The sequence below is a fragment of the Haliaeetus albicilla genome, chromosome 5 (genome assembly GCF_947461875.1).
Source record: "Haliaeetus albicilla chromosome 5, bHalAlb1.1, whole genome shotgun sequence".
Lineage (NCBI taxonomy): Eukaryota > Metazoa > Chordata > Aves > Accipitriformes > Accipitridae > Haliaeetus > Haliaeetus albicilla.
The window spans coordinates 45,449,031-45,467,634 of NC_091487.1; the positions used below are offsets into that span (position 1 = coordinate 45,449,031).

Here is an 18,604-nt window from a genome sequence, read left to right on the forward strand (position 1 = left end):
TAGGTAGGAATTGTTATAAGAAGCAGGTATGACTTCTTAGTAATAAGAGCCAAAATATAGAGAACTTTTGAAGATGTATTTATTATTAATTTTTTTGATCAATTTTCTTTAAAATAGTTAGTTATATTGAGCATGAATATTTTTAATTGCCAGGTCATAATGTTCTGTTATCATTGCAACATGCTAAAACAGGGGAGGCCTCTTTTTAATCATTTTTTTTACTTGCTGATTTATGACATCCTGGTGGCACTCCCCAATGATACATTGAAGGAGGGCTATAAAATAACTAGACACAGAAATGGAACCATACAATAAATGGGAAAAGAAAACAGATTAAGTGAAAGAACAGATTAATACACAGTTAGAAGTCATATCTGCATTACATGATGGGGAATGAAGGGATGTGGAGGTAAAGAAGCCCTCTACATGTTTTAAGTAACAGGGAGTGTGTGCTCCTTCCCATAAGGCCTGCAAACCAGTAAGATGAAAAATAACCTGAAAAAGGAAACCTGAAACAAAGTTTCCTGCAGTTACCTTTGAATATTGACTTTGCTGCCTCTAGCCATGGTTTGATGAATGAATGCTTTTAAGACAGGGGTATCCAGAGGGGAAAAAATGGCAGAGCTCTTCATTTGGTGGTAGTGCCAGCTTTTAAGTATTCATTAAACTATCATCTTAAAATATGAATTAACTAATATGTTTATATGTATAATTCAAGAAAGAGGATACTGTGGGTATACAAAATTAAATTTTAATTTATTAAAGCAAATCAGGCAACAGTAATCAAAAGGACTAAATGAAAATTGCAAACTCAAAGCATAAAAAGTTCTGCAGAATTAATTGCAATAAATAAAAAAGCTTCATTCCATGAACTAGATCTTCCTTGATAGTAGTTTTTCTTTTAAACTTAATCATATGAATATATAGTGTTAGCCTAAAAAACCTTTAACTTGCGTACAACTGTATGAATTATGTTTTGCTCCCATATCTCACTCTTCTTTATAAAATCTTGTGGAAAAACTGGATCCATTTCTATTTCTAATTCTTAATATCTTTTTTTATCCATTGACTTTCCTTATTTACATTTTAATTTGAGCAAATTTATGTTACTGTGAAGCATTCTGGGGAACGGTGATTTGAGACAACAGAGCAGAACAGCAATCTGTCTTGTATTTTCCCTTTGTTTCAGTTGTGTTACTCTTGAAATCAAGCTACTGATGTTGTGTAGATTTTTTTGTTGTGAAAGTGCTTTGTAAGATGTATATGAAGACATCTGTGTATGTCAACATGAAAAACTAGAAGGTGGTAACTCTTAGAATCCTAATGAGGTAGGTCTGAGTTTTCAGAGCAATGCAGTAGCCTAAGAGCAAAGTGTGATCCTCATTTATGTCTAAGTGGAGGATCATTGAATAGCAGCAAGAAGTTATTTTCGCCTTCCAGAGCGATGGCCAGGCTGTAGCACACTGTCTAGTTTTGTTTTCTGGCCTTCAGAATGGATATTGATAAATATGAAGGATTCTCAGAAAGAACTACACTGATTCAAGGTCAGAAAAATCTGCTTTACAGTAAAAGATTAAAGAACATCATTCAATTTAAAAATGAAGCAAGCTTAAAAAGCTGGTCCTGCCATGTTTTATAGGTATTTCTATAGGGGAAAAAAAATTTACTTTTAGGCAAAAGCATGTGGCAGGACAATTCAGATTGGAAATAAGGTCTGTTTTTTGCAGAAAGAGTGGCTGACTACTGTAATAATCTATTCAGGGGATATGGTAGATTCTCCATCAGTAAGTCTTCATTTCATCAAGATTATATGTGTTCTTGAAAACCGTGGAGTATCTCCCTTTCAATCTTTTAATTTTTTGTATGTGTGGCATAGAAGGTTATCATGATTTCAGTGACCCAGTTGAAGCTGCAATCTGGTATATAATAAACAGGCTAGAATGAGGAAGACTGAATAGAGCCATCAGCAACTGAGTAGCTATGCCTTGGATAAGCATAAGTAGAGTCATTTGTTTTAAACAGTCCTTTACCTGCTGTTGCTGAAGAGGTTGGAACATCAGAAAAACAAAAGAAGTTGACACATTTTTTAAAATGTGTATTTTACTTTTTTGAGCGAGGCGATTCAATCCATGAAAAGTAACACAAGGTATAGCTAAAGAGTTAGATGTTGTCTTTGAGCACATGGCAATCCTTTTTCGCTTTCAAATATCAGGTCAGTGCTTATCTTTATGAACAAAACTGTTAGTGGAATAGAAGCAGTAAAATCTTAGAGACAAATGGAAGTAAAATTAATTTAACCAGCTGATTTTACAGTGAAGGAAAACACTTTACATATATAGAGGGATGGGGGTGAAGAGGGGGAGAGATTGATTTGTGTTACTGACCCTATTTTACATAATGTCTTTGAGGCCATTGGAAATCTCCTATCAAGAGTTAGAGATGGTTATAAATTCTGGAAAAAGACCTTTTCTAATGGTTAAAAATTTACTTTAAGGTTAAGGTGCTTTGGAACATTTTGAAATTCTCTTCTGATTAGAAGTGTTTGAGTAAAAAATATTCTGAGTATATAATATTCAGAAATAAAAATGAAACTGATAGAGGTGAATTCAAAATCACACAGGGGGTAATGAGGCAAAGATTTCAGTACATTCCAAAAGCAATTACATTATTTCCTGGTAGGAATTATATGTCATGAGACATAAGTAAAACAAATTGATTTTTTAAAATTTTTAATTGACATATGCTGATGTTATCACCAGCAGACCAGCTAAAAGTACTGTATGTCTTTATCATTTTGCAATTTCTTAAGTTAAGAATTAGGCATACAACATCATTGCAAGTCAGTATTTAGTGTTACTTTTTATGAAATTTACATCCTTTATAAAATATAAGTCGATGCTTTCTGGATCTCAGAGGAACTGAACAGCATGCTTTGCTGTAGCTTTACAAGTAATTTAAAAGACCATTTGTGATCCTGTTTTGAACCATGGATGGAGAAGATTGTAGTTTTTTCCCACTGTGAACCAATTCTCATTAACTTTTATTCACATAGAAAATAGTTTCTGGAAAGGTAAGTTCTTCTCATGTATGTAAAAAAAAGATCTTCAGAATACTGTAAAGAAAGTTGTATTTAGAAGATATCTGGTAACATAATTGAACTCAGTTCCAACATCTATGTGTACTAAAAAAGAAAACTGTTAAATAGATTCCTCTTTTTTTTCCCTTCGTCCTTCTTCAAAAAGGATTTACTTACATAGATCACCTGCCCATTGTAGCAAAAATGAAGACTTCAGGCTTCCTTTAACCCTAAAATAAGTTAAATTATAGCCCCAAAGTACATTATTTATTTTTAATTATTTTTAAATACTTGCTACAGCTTTTTGTTTGTTAAGAAAATGTGGCTGTCCAAAATCAGAAAAAAAAATATTTAGAGTTTATCTTATGAATATATTGGTTATTGCCATAGCTGCATTTATATAATATAGTTCATTGTCTGAAAATTGGAATATGGTGTTTGTAATTATCGTTTCTGTTACCAAAGATCGTAAAAGCCTTGTTACAACAGGTGTTTTCCAGGGAGATAGTATTATCGACTGTAAAGTCTTGCGATCAGAATTAGGACCAATAAGATAGGCACAGCAGAATATATTAGTAGGGTGTGTAATTTTATATCTAGTGAAATCCTGTCGTGGTTTAACCCCAGCCAGCAACTAAGCACCACGCAGCCGCTCACTCACTCCCCCCCCATCCAGTGGGATGGGGGAGAAAATCAGGAAAAGAAGTAAAACTCGTGGGTTGAGGTAAGAACGGTTTAATAGAACAGAAAAGAAGCAACTAATAATGATCATGATGACACTAATAAAATGACAACAGTAGTAATAAAAGGATTGGAATGTACAAATGATGCGCAGGGCAATTACTCACCACCTGCCGAGCAACACCCTGCTAGTCCCCGAGCGGCGATTCCCCGCTCCCACTTCCCAGTTCCTATAGTAAATGGGACGTCCCATGGTATGGAATACCCTGTTGGCCAGTTTGGGTCAGGTGCCCTGGCTGTGTCCTGTGCTAACTTCTTGTGCCCCTCCAGCTTTCTCGCTGGCTGGGCATAAGAAGCTGAAAAATCCTTGACTTTAGTCTAAACACTACTGAGCAACAACTGAAAACATCAGTGTTATCAACATTCTTCGCATACTGGACTCAAAACATAGCACTGTACCAGCTACTAGGAAGACAGTTAACTCTATCCCAGCTGAAACCAGGACAAATCTGCATGAAGACATTTAACTCTTGGCTTAATTTTTAAATATAGTATGCAGCAAAGTTATTCATAGTTATAAACCCGTCCTGTTCTTTAGTGGCCTGGCATTCATTGCAGGCACAGCAGAGAAATGAAGATACTTGCGAAAGTAATTTCTATACCTGGTGGGAAGTAGGATCAAGTAGTAAAATATAGAGGCAGATTTTGAAGAACAGCAGCATTGTTCTCTTCAGAGACCTGAGAATAAAAAAGAAATCCTCAGAAGGACTTTTGGTTTGGAGGGACTACAGGCAGAAGGAGTGGAAGTGTTACAGTCAGAAAATGCCTGGATGTTGACACAATATTAACTTAAATGCTGTGAGTATCATACAGGTATTAGTTATGTCCTTAACAATTCATAATTGACTTGGTGTTACTCAACTTGTCCTTTATATGCTGTTATACTATTTGCTGTGTCAACCTTATATATGTTTCCATCTGTTAAGAACATCATGCCATTTAAAAAATGAACAAGACTGAAAACTGGAAAATATGGTGCTTCTGGGGTGTAAATTTCTTGCCACTCACGAGAAGATAATGTTGTAACAATGAAATCTTGTCCATGTCAGTTTTTTAGATATGAACATAGTAAGAATTTCAAGAATACAATACATACTTTAAAAAAGAAAACATACAAAGGTGGTGTTTATTATTATTATAGATACTCTCTTTGGTTACTGCAACCCGTATTACGGTTACAGCACTTCTTGGTAATTTTTTTTAAGCTCAGTCATCTACATTGCTGCAGTCATTAGCCATTGTCCAGCATTATTTTTTATGTTAAAATTCACTTTGTGCACTGCTTTGTATTTTGTCAGTTTAGGAAAACTCATAAGATTGAGGATAATTTTCCAGCAAATTTTATGGCCAGCATTGCGATTAGGATAATTCTGTCCTTAAAACCCCATCCCTATTTTCTCCTACTTATGCGATGAAACACTAGAGGATAAGGGAGAAAACAAGATTAGAACTGAAACATTCTTTACTCGTGATAGCACTCTGCCTGGAAGAATATTGCTGAATTAACAGAATGAACAGAACATTAATGTTATGTAGCACCCATTTATTAGAGTAAGCTTGATATGTAATGAATATTACCAGTTGTAGTTAGCTAATTATTTGTGGATAGTAATGGCTGTTGAAAGATTTTGGGTTTAGCTATGGGTCTAAAATGTAACTGCTTAGGAAGTCAAGTGTGCTGTTGGAAATTGCATTTTGTTGAAGAAAGCAGTTTTTTATTGTTATTATTATTTACATCATTAACTTTTTTTTGAAAATTGTCTAAAAACCTTATGTACAATGCAAAAAACATTCAGATATTACTGCAGGATACACCTTTATTAAAATATTGTATGAATCAGTAATAATTTAATATTCTAAGAAAACCTTTATTACATAGTCTCATATTTCTTGTCATTACATGCCTGTGAATGCCATCTCATCTAACGTGTTAAATTGCAGTTCCTTATGTAAGTGAAGATACTGAATTTAAGTTCTTGGGTGCAATTCACTATTATAATTGTGTTACTTTCCATTATTTTATTTTTTTAAACCCACACTTGTGGAGGAGAATATGAGATTACTTTACGTGGAAAGACAGTATAGTATCTCTCATGACACCTCTTGCAACACACCTTAAAGTTTGGTTTTAATAGTCTGCATTCCAACTAACATTTTAGTTTTACTTTTTCCCACTGTAGGACATAAAAACCAGCTACTATTATCTTAAAATAAATCAATACAGTGTATGCTCTAAAGAGATTATATGCAGATTTTAGTTATTTCACAACCTTGATTTTCTTTTTTTAATACATGCACATACAGTACCTTGTCAATAGTTGACATGTTCCAGTGGAAATGTGTTAAGACATTTGGCTTGCTTTATTAGTATACTGTTCTTCAACATTTTGTAGCAACAGTGGAAGTTTAGTTAGGCAGGAAGACTAAAGAGAAACCAGATAAGTGAATTTGCTAGGGGAAAAAAAATCTGAAGTGTCTATCTACTTCTCTAAGAGAAATAAAAAAGTTATCTTTGCATCTTAGAAAGCAGAATTCAGGTAAATCAAATTTTGCTTGCATGAGGGTAGGGATTTCTCAGTTTAGGACACTACGTATCATTTGTAAGGTTATATGCTGTGTGTGCATCTCACAGACCCCAGAACCAAAGTACTTTCTTCCAGACAGAGGGATGAAACTGAGAAAAAATGGGGAGAGAAACATGACTGAGACTTTCAGTGATATCATAGAGTTGTTCTGCCTTCAGCTTGCAATTCTGGTCTTGTGGAGGAACGTTTTCTGCTACGGTGATAAGAAGGTGCCAGAAGAAACAGAAGTCTACAAATAGAATGGGAGGCTGAAATTCCTGATTTGAAATATGTGTATAGCCAGAACAGCGTATCAGAAACTTATGGGATCTTTCAGTACTCACAGTAATTTATGTGAGAAGAACAGATGTCATGCAGCAGAGATATAGCCATGTCTGCTTAAAATAATAAATAAATAACAGTAAATAAAAGGAATCCAAACAGTCCACAACAGTGTTTCATTTAAAAAAGGGAGCTACATAAAAAATAAGTCAGACTGCTTATAAAAAGGGAATAAATGCTTGCAAGCAGCATGGAGATTACATAAAACATGGACCAAACTCATACCACCTGTCAAAAAAACCTTTTTTTTTTTAAAAAAGGCAAATATGATGAAGTTGCTTGATGTTGTTAAAAGGCATTTAAAAAAAACAAACAAAACCCCAAACAAATCTTGTACAAATGAGAAAAATTGAATATAATTTCTAGCAAATTACGTATGAAAATGTGGTAAGGAAGGGCAAAAAAGCTCTTGAGGAGAAGCTTGCTAAAGGTAAAAAACCTGATAATAAATCATTTTTCAAACACATCAGAGTAAGGAAGCCTGCCAGAAAATCTGGAAGGCCAGTAAATGATCAAGGGATGAGAGGAGCACTGAAAAAAGACAAGACTGTAGTACAAACTATAAAAATCTTTTATATCTACATTCATTATAGAAGAATTTAGGGAGGCTCCCATGCTGAAATCTTTCTTCATAGGGGACACTTTGGATGCTCTTTCTCAAACAAGTGTCACTTGAAAGCATTTTACAACAAAACATCTTGTTTATAATTGCTATTTGTTTATAATTGCTTTTGGTTATAATTGCTGTTCTACAGAACAATGGAAGGTGACTGAAGGAATATGAATTTTTGGAAAGGGTTCCAGCAAATCACAGACTCTGTATTGGACAAATTGACAGAAATAATAATGAAGAATCAATTTAAGGAATACACAGAAAAATACGTTACAGTGGAGAAGAGTGAGAGTTTTATAAAAGGAAATAATGTCTCATAAATATAGTAGATTTATATGAAAGAGGCAAAAAATGTGTAGGTATGGAAGACTGAGTTCATTTAATACCTTGCACTTCAAGACGGCACTTCAGAAGGCTTCCCCAGATGTAAACTACCATGAGATAGAAGAGAAGACCCCGATGTTTATAAAATTGGGTTAAAAGAAATTTCAGAGGGAAAGGGTAGAAATTAATGATGAATATTCATTAGAGAAATAAGTCACCAGCAGAGACTGATGTAAATGTTACACTTTAACATATTCATATGTCATCTGGCAAAGAGACAGAATGTGAAATGGCAATATTTTTAATGATAATAAGGTATTTTGGTTAGTGAAGGTGAAAATTCTCTGTGAAAAGTTACAGAAGGCTCTTGCAGTAGTGACTGAGAGATAAAATAGCAGCTAAAAGTTTGTGTTGTTAAGGACCAGATAATGGGGAAGAACAACCCTGAACTTAAACATTCAGTGGTGAGATCTGACTATGTATGGCTATTTAGGAAGTGTGGAAGCACATCCAGTGATCAGTATACTGTAGTAACATGTTTGCCTAAAAACTTGTGCTTAAACTTAGTGTGTGATTAACATATTTGCTTTTCAATATTTCACCTTCAGTATTAGAGAGTGCCTATTTAAATGGTAATACTAAAGGACCTGGGTGGCTCAATTCATGGACAGTGAGAATAAGGTTTTTCCTTTTCAGATCACAAGTTCATATCTATGGTTCAAAACCATTCTGACTGGGTGTTTGGTTGCATCTCTGAAATAAGTATATGGATTTCTTGAGCCGCTGCTGCTGTTGACCCCTATTTTGACAGCCTTTCCAGAAGCAGAAAGGCTTGCATGAACAAAGCAAGTTGAATTCTGTTGTTCCCTCACTTCCAAGTTCAGAGTAAAGCCCTGTTGATGATGTGGTGTTTTTGCCAATATTTTGCATTTTTGTGTGTGTAAGTAGAAAACTACATACTTCAGTTTTCTGCACAGCTGTTTTCACAAGAATATCATTTTCTTTCAGAAAAATATATGGAAGAAGTGTATAAATAGCTGTAACTTTTCCACAAAGAATGTTAAGTGTGATCAGTATTAAACTGAAATAGCTACACACTGTCATTCTGCTTATTCCTGAAAGATCTAATGATCTGAAATTAGAATTACGGGAGATGCAGTAGTTTCTTCTAACTAGCTTTATTTCTTTTGTTTTTACATAGAAGAATGTTTGCCTTCGGTCTTTCAGTGGGTTTGGGTTTTTTTGGTGGTGTGTGGTGGGTTTTTGTTGTTTGGTTGGTTTTTTTGTTTGGTTTGGTTTGGTTTGGTTTTTGTTTGGGGTTTTTTTTTTTTGGTAGCAATACTTTTAATATCATTTTATAACTTGTGACACAAAGTTCATTTGTGCAATCCAAAATCCGCCATACTAAACTAAATCCATTTGTATTTTAATAAGTTCTTCATAAAACACATCTGTGTGCTCTCTCACACTAAAATCAATCAAGCCCACTATATTGAATGTTGATTCTGATTAAACCATTTATATAGGCTAAGCGTACTATTGGTTCTCATTTAATTGTATGAGGAATTACATTAGATCTATTATTGATAAAGGAATGGTGTTCTTAGAGTTTGTTTTCTATGTCAGTGGCATTTTTATAGCAGGATGGGAGATAAATGGGGAATACGTTGCTTTTGAATACAGCCATTGTTAAGTAAATTTTCCAGTGGCAGAAGTAAGAATGTATGTATTTCTTTAATGTTTGATGTATATAATTGCACTATCTATCCAATAATGTTCAAGGATCAAAAATATGGAGATTTTATACAGTGAGTTCTCCGTATGTCATTGTTAATTTGGATTAAGATTTGATGTCTGTATAAAATGCAATTGACTGTTTGATAGTAGTTCCACGCATGGGCAGGACCATAAGCAGGCTAGCAAACATGTTGTTCAATGAGAATTATTTAGTATGTTGAAATGAATGAAGGTAATCTAGAAGAAGGGATTTTTATTCATGAATAAATGTGTCCACTGAAACAATTATTTTCAAAATAGTAGGGACTTATTTCCCTATGTTTCTTGATTAGGGAAAGTTGAAGCACTGCTGTTATTTTGTAGACCTGGAAATCTAAGGAGTGCATGAAGGGGGGGAAAAAGGACTCTTGGCTAGCATGGCTTTCCCAGTTTCCTAGAAGGTTGATGTTGCCCCAATACGCCCCAATACACTAGCAAAACTAGTACTAGTAGGTTAGTGATTAATTGCAAACTTTTCTCACAAGCATTGAATCATGGATGATAAATAATAGATTAGTAAACAAATGCCAAGTTTCCATTACAAACTGTAAAAGTTTTCTGCTTAACTGTCACTCATCTAAGAATTGTTCCATAAGCAAAAAGCTACAAATTGGCCTAATTTTAGAGTTTATTGGATTTAAGGTAAGCATTCTGTACTTGAAAAGTTGTTTTGTAGCATGTACACTAGGAAAGAATACAAGTGTGTTTTGTGTTCAAATTAAAAAAAAAATCAGTGTTATTTGAATATCAAGAGACAGCATTAGGCAAATTGAGAGTAAAATTACCTCAGAAGTATGTTAGAAAAATCTCCTTTTCTATTATTGCAGTTACACTCTTGTTTTTCCCCCTTTTATGTTAGTAGACCATATGAAGTAGAATGCATCCCTGTTTCTCTCAGTTTCATTCAGATGCACTGTTAAGGTGAAGTGTGCCTCACTGCTATGAATTTCCAACAGCATAGCACGTTTTTTTCTGCTGTTTTATTTATGGCTAACTAAAAAGTCTTTTTGTCTACGCACACCTTGAAGGTTGTGTTCCATCTGGACTTGCATATGAAGGTATTTTTACTAATTCATGGAAAGAAGTGTCTTCCAAGTGTTCAAATTTGGAAAGACAAGATTGGGAGCTCAAGTTACAAACCACTAGCTCAGAAAGACACTAAATGTCTTAACTGGGAGCCCTTCTCCACTAAATGCTTGGACAGCCAACTTGGAATATTAAGCTCCATTCTCATGACCTGTTGGAAACCTTTAGGTCTCATAAAATACCATCTTGAGGTTGTCTTGGTTTTTTGCATGCTTACACATGCTTGTTCCAGGCTCATACGTAAGTCCAATTAGCATATGCATGCCAGAGATCAGTCCCTGCAGATAAGTCCCTGCAGCTGTTGAAGGATTATTATAAAAGTAAGCTGTTTATCTTCTATTCCAGAAAAGACAACCTAATACTCAAAGCAAGTATTTGGAAGTATTTTCAGGTATATAGTAATTAATGTTGGACTGAAGTAGGGAATAAGCTTCAGTGGAATTATTTCAAATCAAATAAAAAATTAGTTTTTCTTCAATATTGCTGTAAAGATCTTTTCTATATGTTTTTCTAAGTTATTTCAGCTGTCCTTATGTAAGATCTTACTTTTAAATTGTCAACTCTGACTACTGTTTGCATGAATGACTAAACCTGGATAACATGGAAAAAAGACTTTTCGTTTATAAAAGTGTATTTGCCTTTACAAATATATTTTATGATATTTTCTGGTAGCCAGGGAGCTGGAGCTCTTCTCAGACAGGTACCCCTTTCATATAGGTCATTTAGATGAAATGGGGCATTGTTCAAAAGCAGTTTGAATATATAAAGATAAAAGGAAAAATAAATTACTAGTAAGCTTCTTGATTTCTACTTAGTTTGACAGTCTGCTGAAAATGCCTTCACTGACTGTTACATGAAGTCATTTTGTGCAATCTCACAGTTCATCTGTATACTTCCCAGCTGGCATGCTGGCTATCTAAACAATTGAGGAAGGGAAAAATCTTTACATTTTAAAGTTCTCTCAAAGTGACATGACAATTGCCATAAAAAGCTTCTAATAAGTGACGAGAAGTTTTCAATAGAGGGAAACAGAAACATAGGTCTTTATAATGCAGCTCACCTGAAACTTACTGAAAAGGGGATGGAGGCCCTAAAGGCATCAGTAGATGCTACTGCTTTAGTTTTGTTAGAGACATAGCTATTTCAAATGCAGAAATCAATACACTCTGTTCATGCTTTCATTATGTCCAAGAGGGAGAACATTCATTGAAATCTCATTACTTCTTAGCATAGTAAGAGCACTGTTTATGTTGTGGTTGTGATTATGAGTAGAATTTTCAAAGAACAAGAATGACATAGGAAAATAAATACTATTGAAAGTCAGTGGAACCTGAGTTACAAAGATAGGTTGGTAGTTCAGGAGCTCTGGAAGTTAGGGTTTTTGCTGGAGCAGAAATAAGACTACCATCAAAGTTTTACTTTTTTTTGGGGGGGTGGAGCTGATAACACAGTATCTTTGGCAGAGAATTATTTCAGTGAAGTTTCTTGTGAGAGCAAAGGTTTCTCATCATGCTGTACCTTTCTATCTGCTCCTTTTTTATCCTAACTAAGTACAAGTTCTGAATACTGGATCAATTTTGGCCAAATTTGACTGAAAGAAATAGGTCTTATTAGGTCTCTCAAAAGTCTTCAAAATAGATAGCCTAGGTGTGCGTATACAGCTGCTGAAGTCAATATTCAGGCCTACCAGCAAATGAGGAGCAGTGACTGATCAACAGGCAAACAGTAGAGAGTAGTAAGAGACATGGCATTACATGAGGGTAGTTTGCAGGAGGTGTGTAAGAGGGGAGAGGAATGGACGCACGAAAAAAGCCTTGGGACTAGTGGGTTGAGAAAAGTAATAGACGACATGTTGGCATGTTTGAAAACATTTTGGTTTATTCCCTCCCCAAGCTATCAAGAATCAGCGTCTTGGGATGACAAATGGGACAACACTACCCACATGACATATAAAACTTGGAGGAAAAAAAAAAAAAGGACTGTATTTTCAGTTTCTTTAAAACTGAATTGCACCAAATTTATTCAATACCTACCTGCCTTAAAAGGTTTGATTAGATAAAGGATGATTAAAAAAAATTAGTAAGTGGAACGCTAGTGAGAAAGTAATCAGAAACCACGTTCAAAAACTTTGTCTTAGAGATGTACAAAGCAAAATCTTAGAGGAAAAAAACTTAGGTATACAAGTTTTATTTTACATTGACTACTTTAAAAGAAAAATAGGATTCTTTATATCATTTTAATTCCATTTTATAATTTAACTATGGCATAAAGCCCTTACTAGCTGACTCTAATAATGTTTGGAAATACCCAAAAGAAAGTTGTAGGAGATGTAGTCTGCAGCACAGAACAAATAACAGCATACTTTTTCTTTCTTCTGAACTAGTTAACAATTCATAAGTAGTATAACACACCTAACTTTGCATAGTTTCCATTTTTTATTTTGTCTGCTATGCAGAGAAAAGCATTAAAATACCGTTGAAGTTGATGAACCATGAACCTGCTGTCTTTGCAATACATAACAGTGTCTTGCTGGATAATGAGGAGCCTTGTGAGAATTCAGCACAGTCACTCTCATCATAACCTATGCTATTCTAACAGCATTCCTAGCACTCTGACACATAGTGTGTGATTGAATGTAGAATTGTTCAGTCAGTTGGGGTGAGGTTTCAAATTGACAGTAGTCTTTCAGGTTGTAGAGTTTAGTTAAGAAGAGCTGTGATTAGTCTATGCAAGTTGATATCAGCTTAAATAAGTTTATATTATAGAAACAGAAAAGCAATGAAGCTATTCTATTTTTATTTGAGTTTATTCAGTTTTGTCTCTAGCAACACAAACTGAAATTAAATTGAAGTTCTCATTTACACAACAAGAGCGTCCTTAGTACAATGTTCCTTGGCATACTTTTAAGGACAACTTCTTGAAAGAATACTTTGAAATTAGATGACAAACTTTAAAATAGTAGGAGAATGAATAAAGTACTCAAACAGGTTTTCAGTTAACATGAACTTATAGTATTGATTGTTACTTGAAACAAGGCTGGCATTTTGCTGTGCGAAGTAATGAATGCCCAGCAAAAAAGCCCATCCAAATGCAGGTCCAAGCCAATGTTCAGGTAGCAGGAAGTAAGCTAAAGTAAAATAACAAAATTCCCAAGGTAATTTTGAGCAAAACCAACATTTTTCAGGCTTCAAAGAATTTGATATGAAAGATATAAATAGGAAAAGTTTCTAAATGGGTTTTAAATTAGGAGGACAAAGATTAAATTTGACAAGTAGACAGGCAGTAAGTTTATGCCAAATCATGAAAAATTATTTAAGTCCTGTGAGCTATAAGGTAAGCGATTAAGGCATATTGGGATACTGCAGGGAAGAAAAGTTATGCTTTTTATAACACACACAGCTCATTTCAATATTTAAAAAGTAATCAGTGGGACTCCTGGAAATTGAAACTGTATTAGTGATCTGTTAGTGATGAACAAATCCAAAAATTGCTGATAAATAAGAACTAGGTAGAGCAACTGGCATGGGTCATCTAAACAAAAATCAATTTCTTTACAGTCCATGATTTTCCTCCAGACTATGTTTATGATGAAAGAGTGAGTGTTATCAATATTGCAGTACTATGACTATTACAAAAACACTGGATCTTTTGATTACTCAGTGAAGGAAAAATGGATTAAGTTGCAGAACTTTGGAGGACCATTATTTAGGTTAATCCAAACTGAGAAATAGCACCTGGAGTCATATGAAAGTTAAACAAGCTATAAATAGAATCATAGAGGCAAATTTTTGCAACTAAAAGCAAAATAAATCTCATTGGAAGAAGTAGCTTGAAGTACTGCTGAAATGTAAATGACCTATAACAACTTTAGAGGTATCTTCCAACCTAAATAATTATATGATTCTGTGATCAAATGTCAAAGTTGGACCTCCACTGAGCAGGGAATTGGACCTGATTGACATGATGATACTGTGATTTGAACTACCAACATGAGAAAAAGATACAAGCATTAGTATGGATTATTACCTTTTATGGCTTATCTATTATTTAACAAAATACAGCTGTGAAGTGGAAGAACTGAAATATTTTAAAATTCAGGAGTATATAGCTAAAACCTGAAAAAATGTGTGGATAAAAAGATCATTCTGTACTTTTAACCCGACGTCACTATCTTCAGCTACAATTCATATCAATCAAGAATGTGACAATGTTTTTGTAATGTATGTGCTTGCCTATCAATCTGACTGAGTTTTGGTTATGTATTGTATCATTGATTTTTACTGCAGCTTATTTCTGAATAAACTAAAACAATATCCTGCTATCCAAAATTTCCATTAAAGTTTTTTAAACTATGCCTGTTGATAATTGCCTATTAGGAATCTTTAGATGAACACTAAAAAAAAAAAAAAAAAAAAAAAGTGATCAGTAGGATAAGAAAGCTGTCACTTGCCTATATGGCTGTTGCAAAGAGTTGTTTACTTCTTCAGGTTACTAAAGAGTTACTCTTCATTGTTTTTGTCCAGGACAAAAGCAAATAATTGCTGTAAGTTTTCCTTTCACTGCATCTGCTATCTCATACTTTTCAAAGTGAGTGAAGACTAATAGGAAGTTTTTTCTTCATTGTTGAGAATGATAATAAAGGCAATAAAAGCTAGAAAGTTGTCAAAAAGTTTCCTAGAATTGTTCACACATCTGCATGTTTGATTACACAGGTGTTCTAATTAGTGATGTCAAATGGCTGTGCTTTATCAGAGGTTTGTATGTTTGGATTAAGTAGACTTATGCACCATGCCCACATCTGATTTTATGTAAACTGTTAACAAAATAGAACATTGTTGAAAATAGTGATGACTGTATTGATCTTTTGATTTTTATTTTTTTTTAATTATATGCATTGTCTCAACACAACACTGTATGTGTCAGAATTATTTTGTCAACAGTCAGTAACTGGCAAAAGTCCTGAAGCATGAGCGGCTTCTGTAACCATTTCAAAATTTCTAATTATAATAACACATTCTTTGATCTGTATTTGTGAATATTCCATTTTATGACTTTCCATTTGTTACCCATACTTTCACTAATGTTTCCCTTGTTGGGTGTCATATTGTGAAGTTTTATAAAGAAGGGACTCTAATCTTCTCTGTGAAATAACCATATGATGTTTTCAGTTCCTTCTCAAAAAGTTGTTTTCCATATCTCAAAGTGCACTTACTAACACTTGACCTAGTAGTTAATTTTGCACAACCAAATTGTTTTGCCTTAACGTAATACAATTTGTTTGTTTCTGATTTTGATTTGCAGCAAGTCTTCAACTTCATTACTATTTAAACAACATGTCACATACAGTTGAGAGCTGAAATCTGTTTTTTGTTTTTGTGCGCCACCCCCCCCCCCCCCCCCCCCCAATCTTCTTTGTTATTCATGTGATTCTGGTATATTTTAATCTATTTTGCTATATGCTGAGAGCTTTTCTAGTTATTGCTGGCCAATCTTGTTTTCTTCAAAGCGTTAAGACAGCCTGTGGAAATTTTTAGAAGCACCCTCTTATCTTTTGAATAGTGTGGAATAATGTATTGGGTGCTTTTCAGGGTCAGAATGCCAAATAGTGGGTCAGGTCACTCAGTCAGCTTTATCAATAGTAAGATTTCCAAATGGCTGTCTTTACTCAACACATTTTTTCAGTGATAGAATGAAGTTTAAAAGCTTGTCAGTGATACCATACTTAATAAAAATTCACCTTTTTATATGCATCTTAGCATCTCTAGTTTTTCTCCTCAAAAGAATTGCAACGAATTTCCTTCTCCAACTTAGGATCAGACTATTTTCTTTCTTCTCTTAGCTAAGATTGCTATTGCATTTTTTGCCACCCTGTTCCTTCCCCCCCTGTCAGTTGAGGGGGAAAGGGTAAAAAGGATGGAACCTCAAGCGTTCTTACCAAGCTAAACATTTCTTGTCTAGACTTCTGACTAATACTTCATGTCTGCACCAGATTTAGCACTACCCTGGCTTCAGGCTGCTTTTCATTATTGCAGCTTTCTGAAGACATACTGATAAAATATTATCCATCTTATGATAAGAAAACTTAAATGCTCAGTATTTTTGCTAAAATTATGAACTTTTACTAAATCTTTTCCTGTAAGTGTTATATAATAGATGGTAAAAATATGAATTGGCTTCTTGAATTAAAAAATATCATCCATACCTGCAGTACGTGTTCTACATGAAATTATTCTAAAAGATCCCTTTACAGTGGTGTTATACAGTGCAGCGATAAAATATTAACATATAGCTACATCTGTGAAGACAGATTTTCCAAATCTATTAAAAATTAATTGAAAATATACCTGATCATAACAAACATTCCTTATTTAAATAACCATATCTCAGAGAGTTACTGCTCAATTTTGAGTAGCTTTGGTAGGATTACTGGTGTTAATGTAGCATTCTGGCAATGTATGACTTAATCATGCAGTTGTCATATTTCTAGGACTTTGTCACAAATATTCTGAAATGATTTTTAGTGCATCCAAAAGTGTTCTAACCTTAGGGATTTTTAAACTGTTCTTAAAATAAGGCTCGTTATCCTTGCACTGAATTGATTTTTTTCAGCTGTTAGGTTTACTTGGTCATCAACAGTTATGTAAGTTTGATTTGCTTATATTTAAAAGAGTTTTCTTTCCTGGCTGGTAAGCACTAAACAGAGAACTGGCCATCTTTGCCAGTAAACACTGTGGACAATGAAAAAATTCTTTTGGAGGAAATAAGCACACTAGAAATCTTACCTGAAATGTTCCATATTTCAAAAATGTAATGCTTTGTATTATGTTGTCAGGTATTATAATTTATTTCACAATATGAAAATAGCTTTGAATTATCAATTATGCAGACACTTATATTCATGTAATTTGTAAAAAATCTTAAAAAATGTTTAATGGCTATTGAGCCTTGAATGAAAGTCCCATCTAAAGCATCTGTATATTCCACTTCAGTTAGTATTTAAAAGCTAACAAATTCTTATCTGTCTGTAAATCACATGCTTGTATAGTGCTTGGCTGTTTTCCTTGATCTATTTAATTTGCTACTTCATAGTTTAAGTTCTTCAAGACAGGAATTGTCTCGCTTTCTGTCCTTTCTCCCCTTCTGTCAGTAGAGAGGCTAATTCAAAGGTTCTAATGATGTCTGAAATGCTGAGATTTACTGCAATAGAATGTATTCAAAAGAGCAGCAGGGCTGTATAATTACTTTTTTAACAGTTTCTTATGCCTTAAAATATTTCTTTGTTTATTTTTTTAAACAAGTAACTGAACTTTAAGCATTTTAGATAACAAGCCTGTCCCAGTAAGCCTTAGCATACAGTAATGGTGTAGTTGTATATAAAAAGGTATGAATATATAAACAGGAACACTTTTTATGTTTTATTAAATACCAGCTGCTAAGAATTCAAAGACCTTCAACTTTGTTCTACTGGAGTGGATTGTTAGGTACAGTTTGTACATAAATCTAGTCTAAAACTATGACTTTTATTAATTTTTTTAATGCTGTTTTGAAAAAGTAGAGCAAGGGTTGGGTAGTCTTTTTGAAGTTGAAGATACAGTTTAGCTGATATGTTTGGGATGTTACTTGCCAGTGGTAAAGCTTATTAATAAAGTAAATGACTCATCCTACTGTGTATTTTAAAACAGGTGAGGCTAATGATAAGGATGTTCAGGTGGTGGAACTTCCCATTGTGGACAGCTTACATCCACGGCCACCTTATTTACCTTTGGCTATCCCCGAAGACCTGGCAGATAGGCTAATTCGTGTACATGGGGATCCTGCAGTGTGGTGGGTGTCGCAGTTTGTGAAATACTTGATTCGTCCACAGCCTTGGTTAGAAAAAGAAATAGAAGAAGCGACGAGGAAACTTGGTTTCAAACATCCAGTGATCGGGTGGGTATTTAGTTTTCTTTTTAACAGTTTGTGCTTTAATATGTGTATATAGTGATTCCTGTTCAGGGCAAATTGTTTTATGATGGTTATCCAAGAGACTCAAACATTTTGTGGGGAGAGAGGGTGCTTTCTAGATGAAGCTATAGTTTTTAA

General features: G+C 34.1%; 1 protein-coding gene across 9 annotated transcripts in view; it reads left to right on the forward strand.

Annotated features, from left to right (window-relative positions):
* The window catches only part of FUT8 (fucosyltransferase 8), a 138,260-nt gene that overhangs the window by 98,276 nt on the left and 21,380 nt on the right, over positions 1 to 18,604 (forward strand). For all 9 annotated transcript variants that reach the window (XM_069784635.1, XM_069784634.1, XM_069784639.1 and 6 more), the window contains one exon: positions 18,205 to 18,451. In XM_069784635.1, coding sequence (XP_069640736.1) covers positions 18,205 to 18,451 — 247 coding nt within the window. The remainder of the gene's footprint in view (positions 1 to 18,204; positions 18,452 to 18,604) is intronic.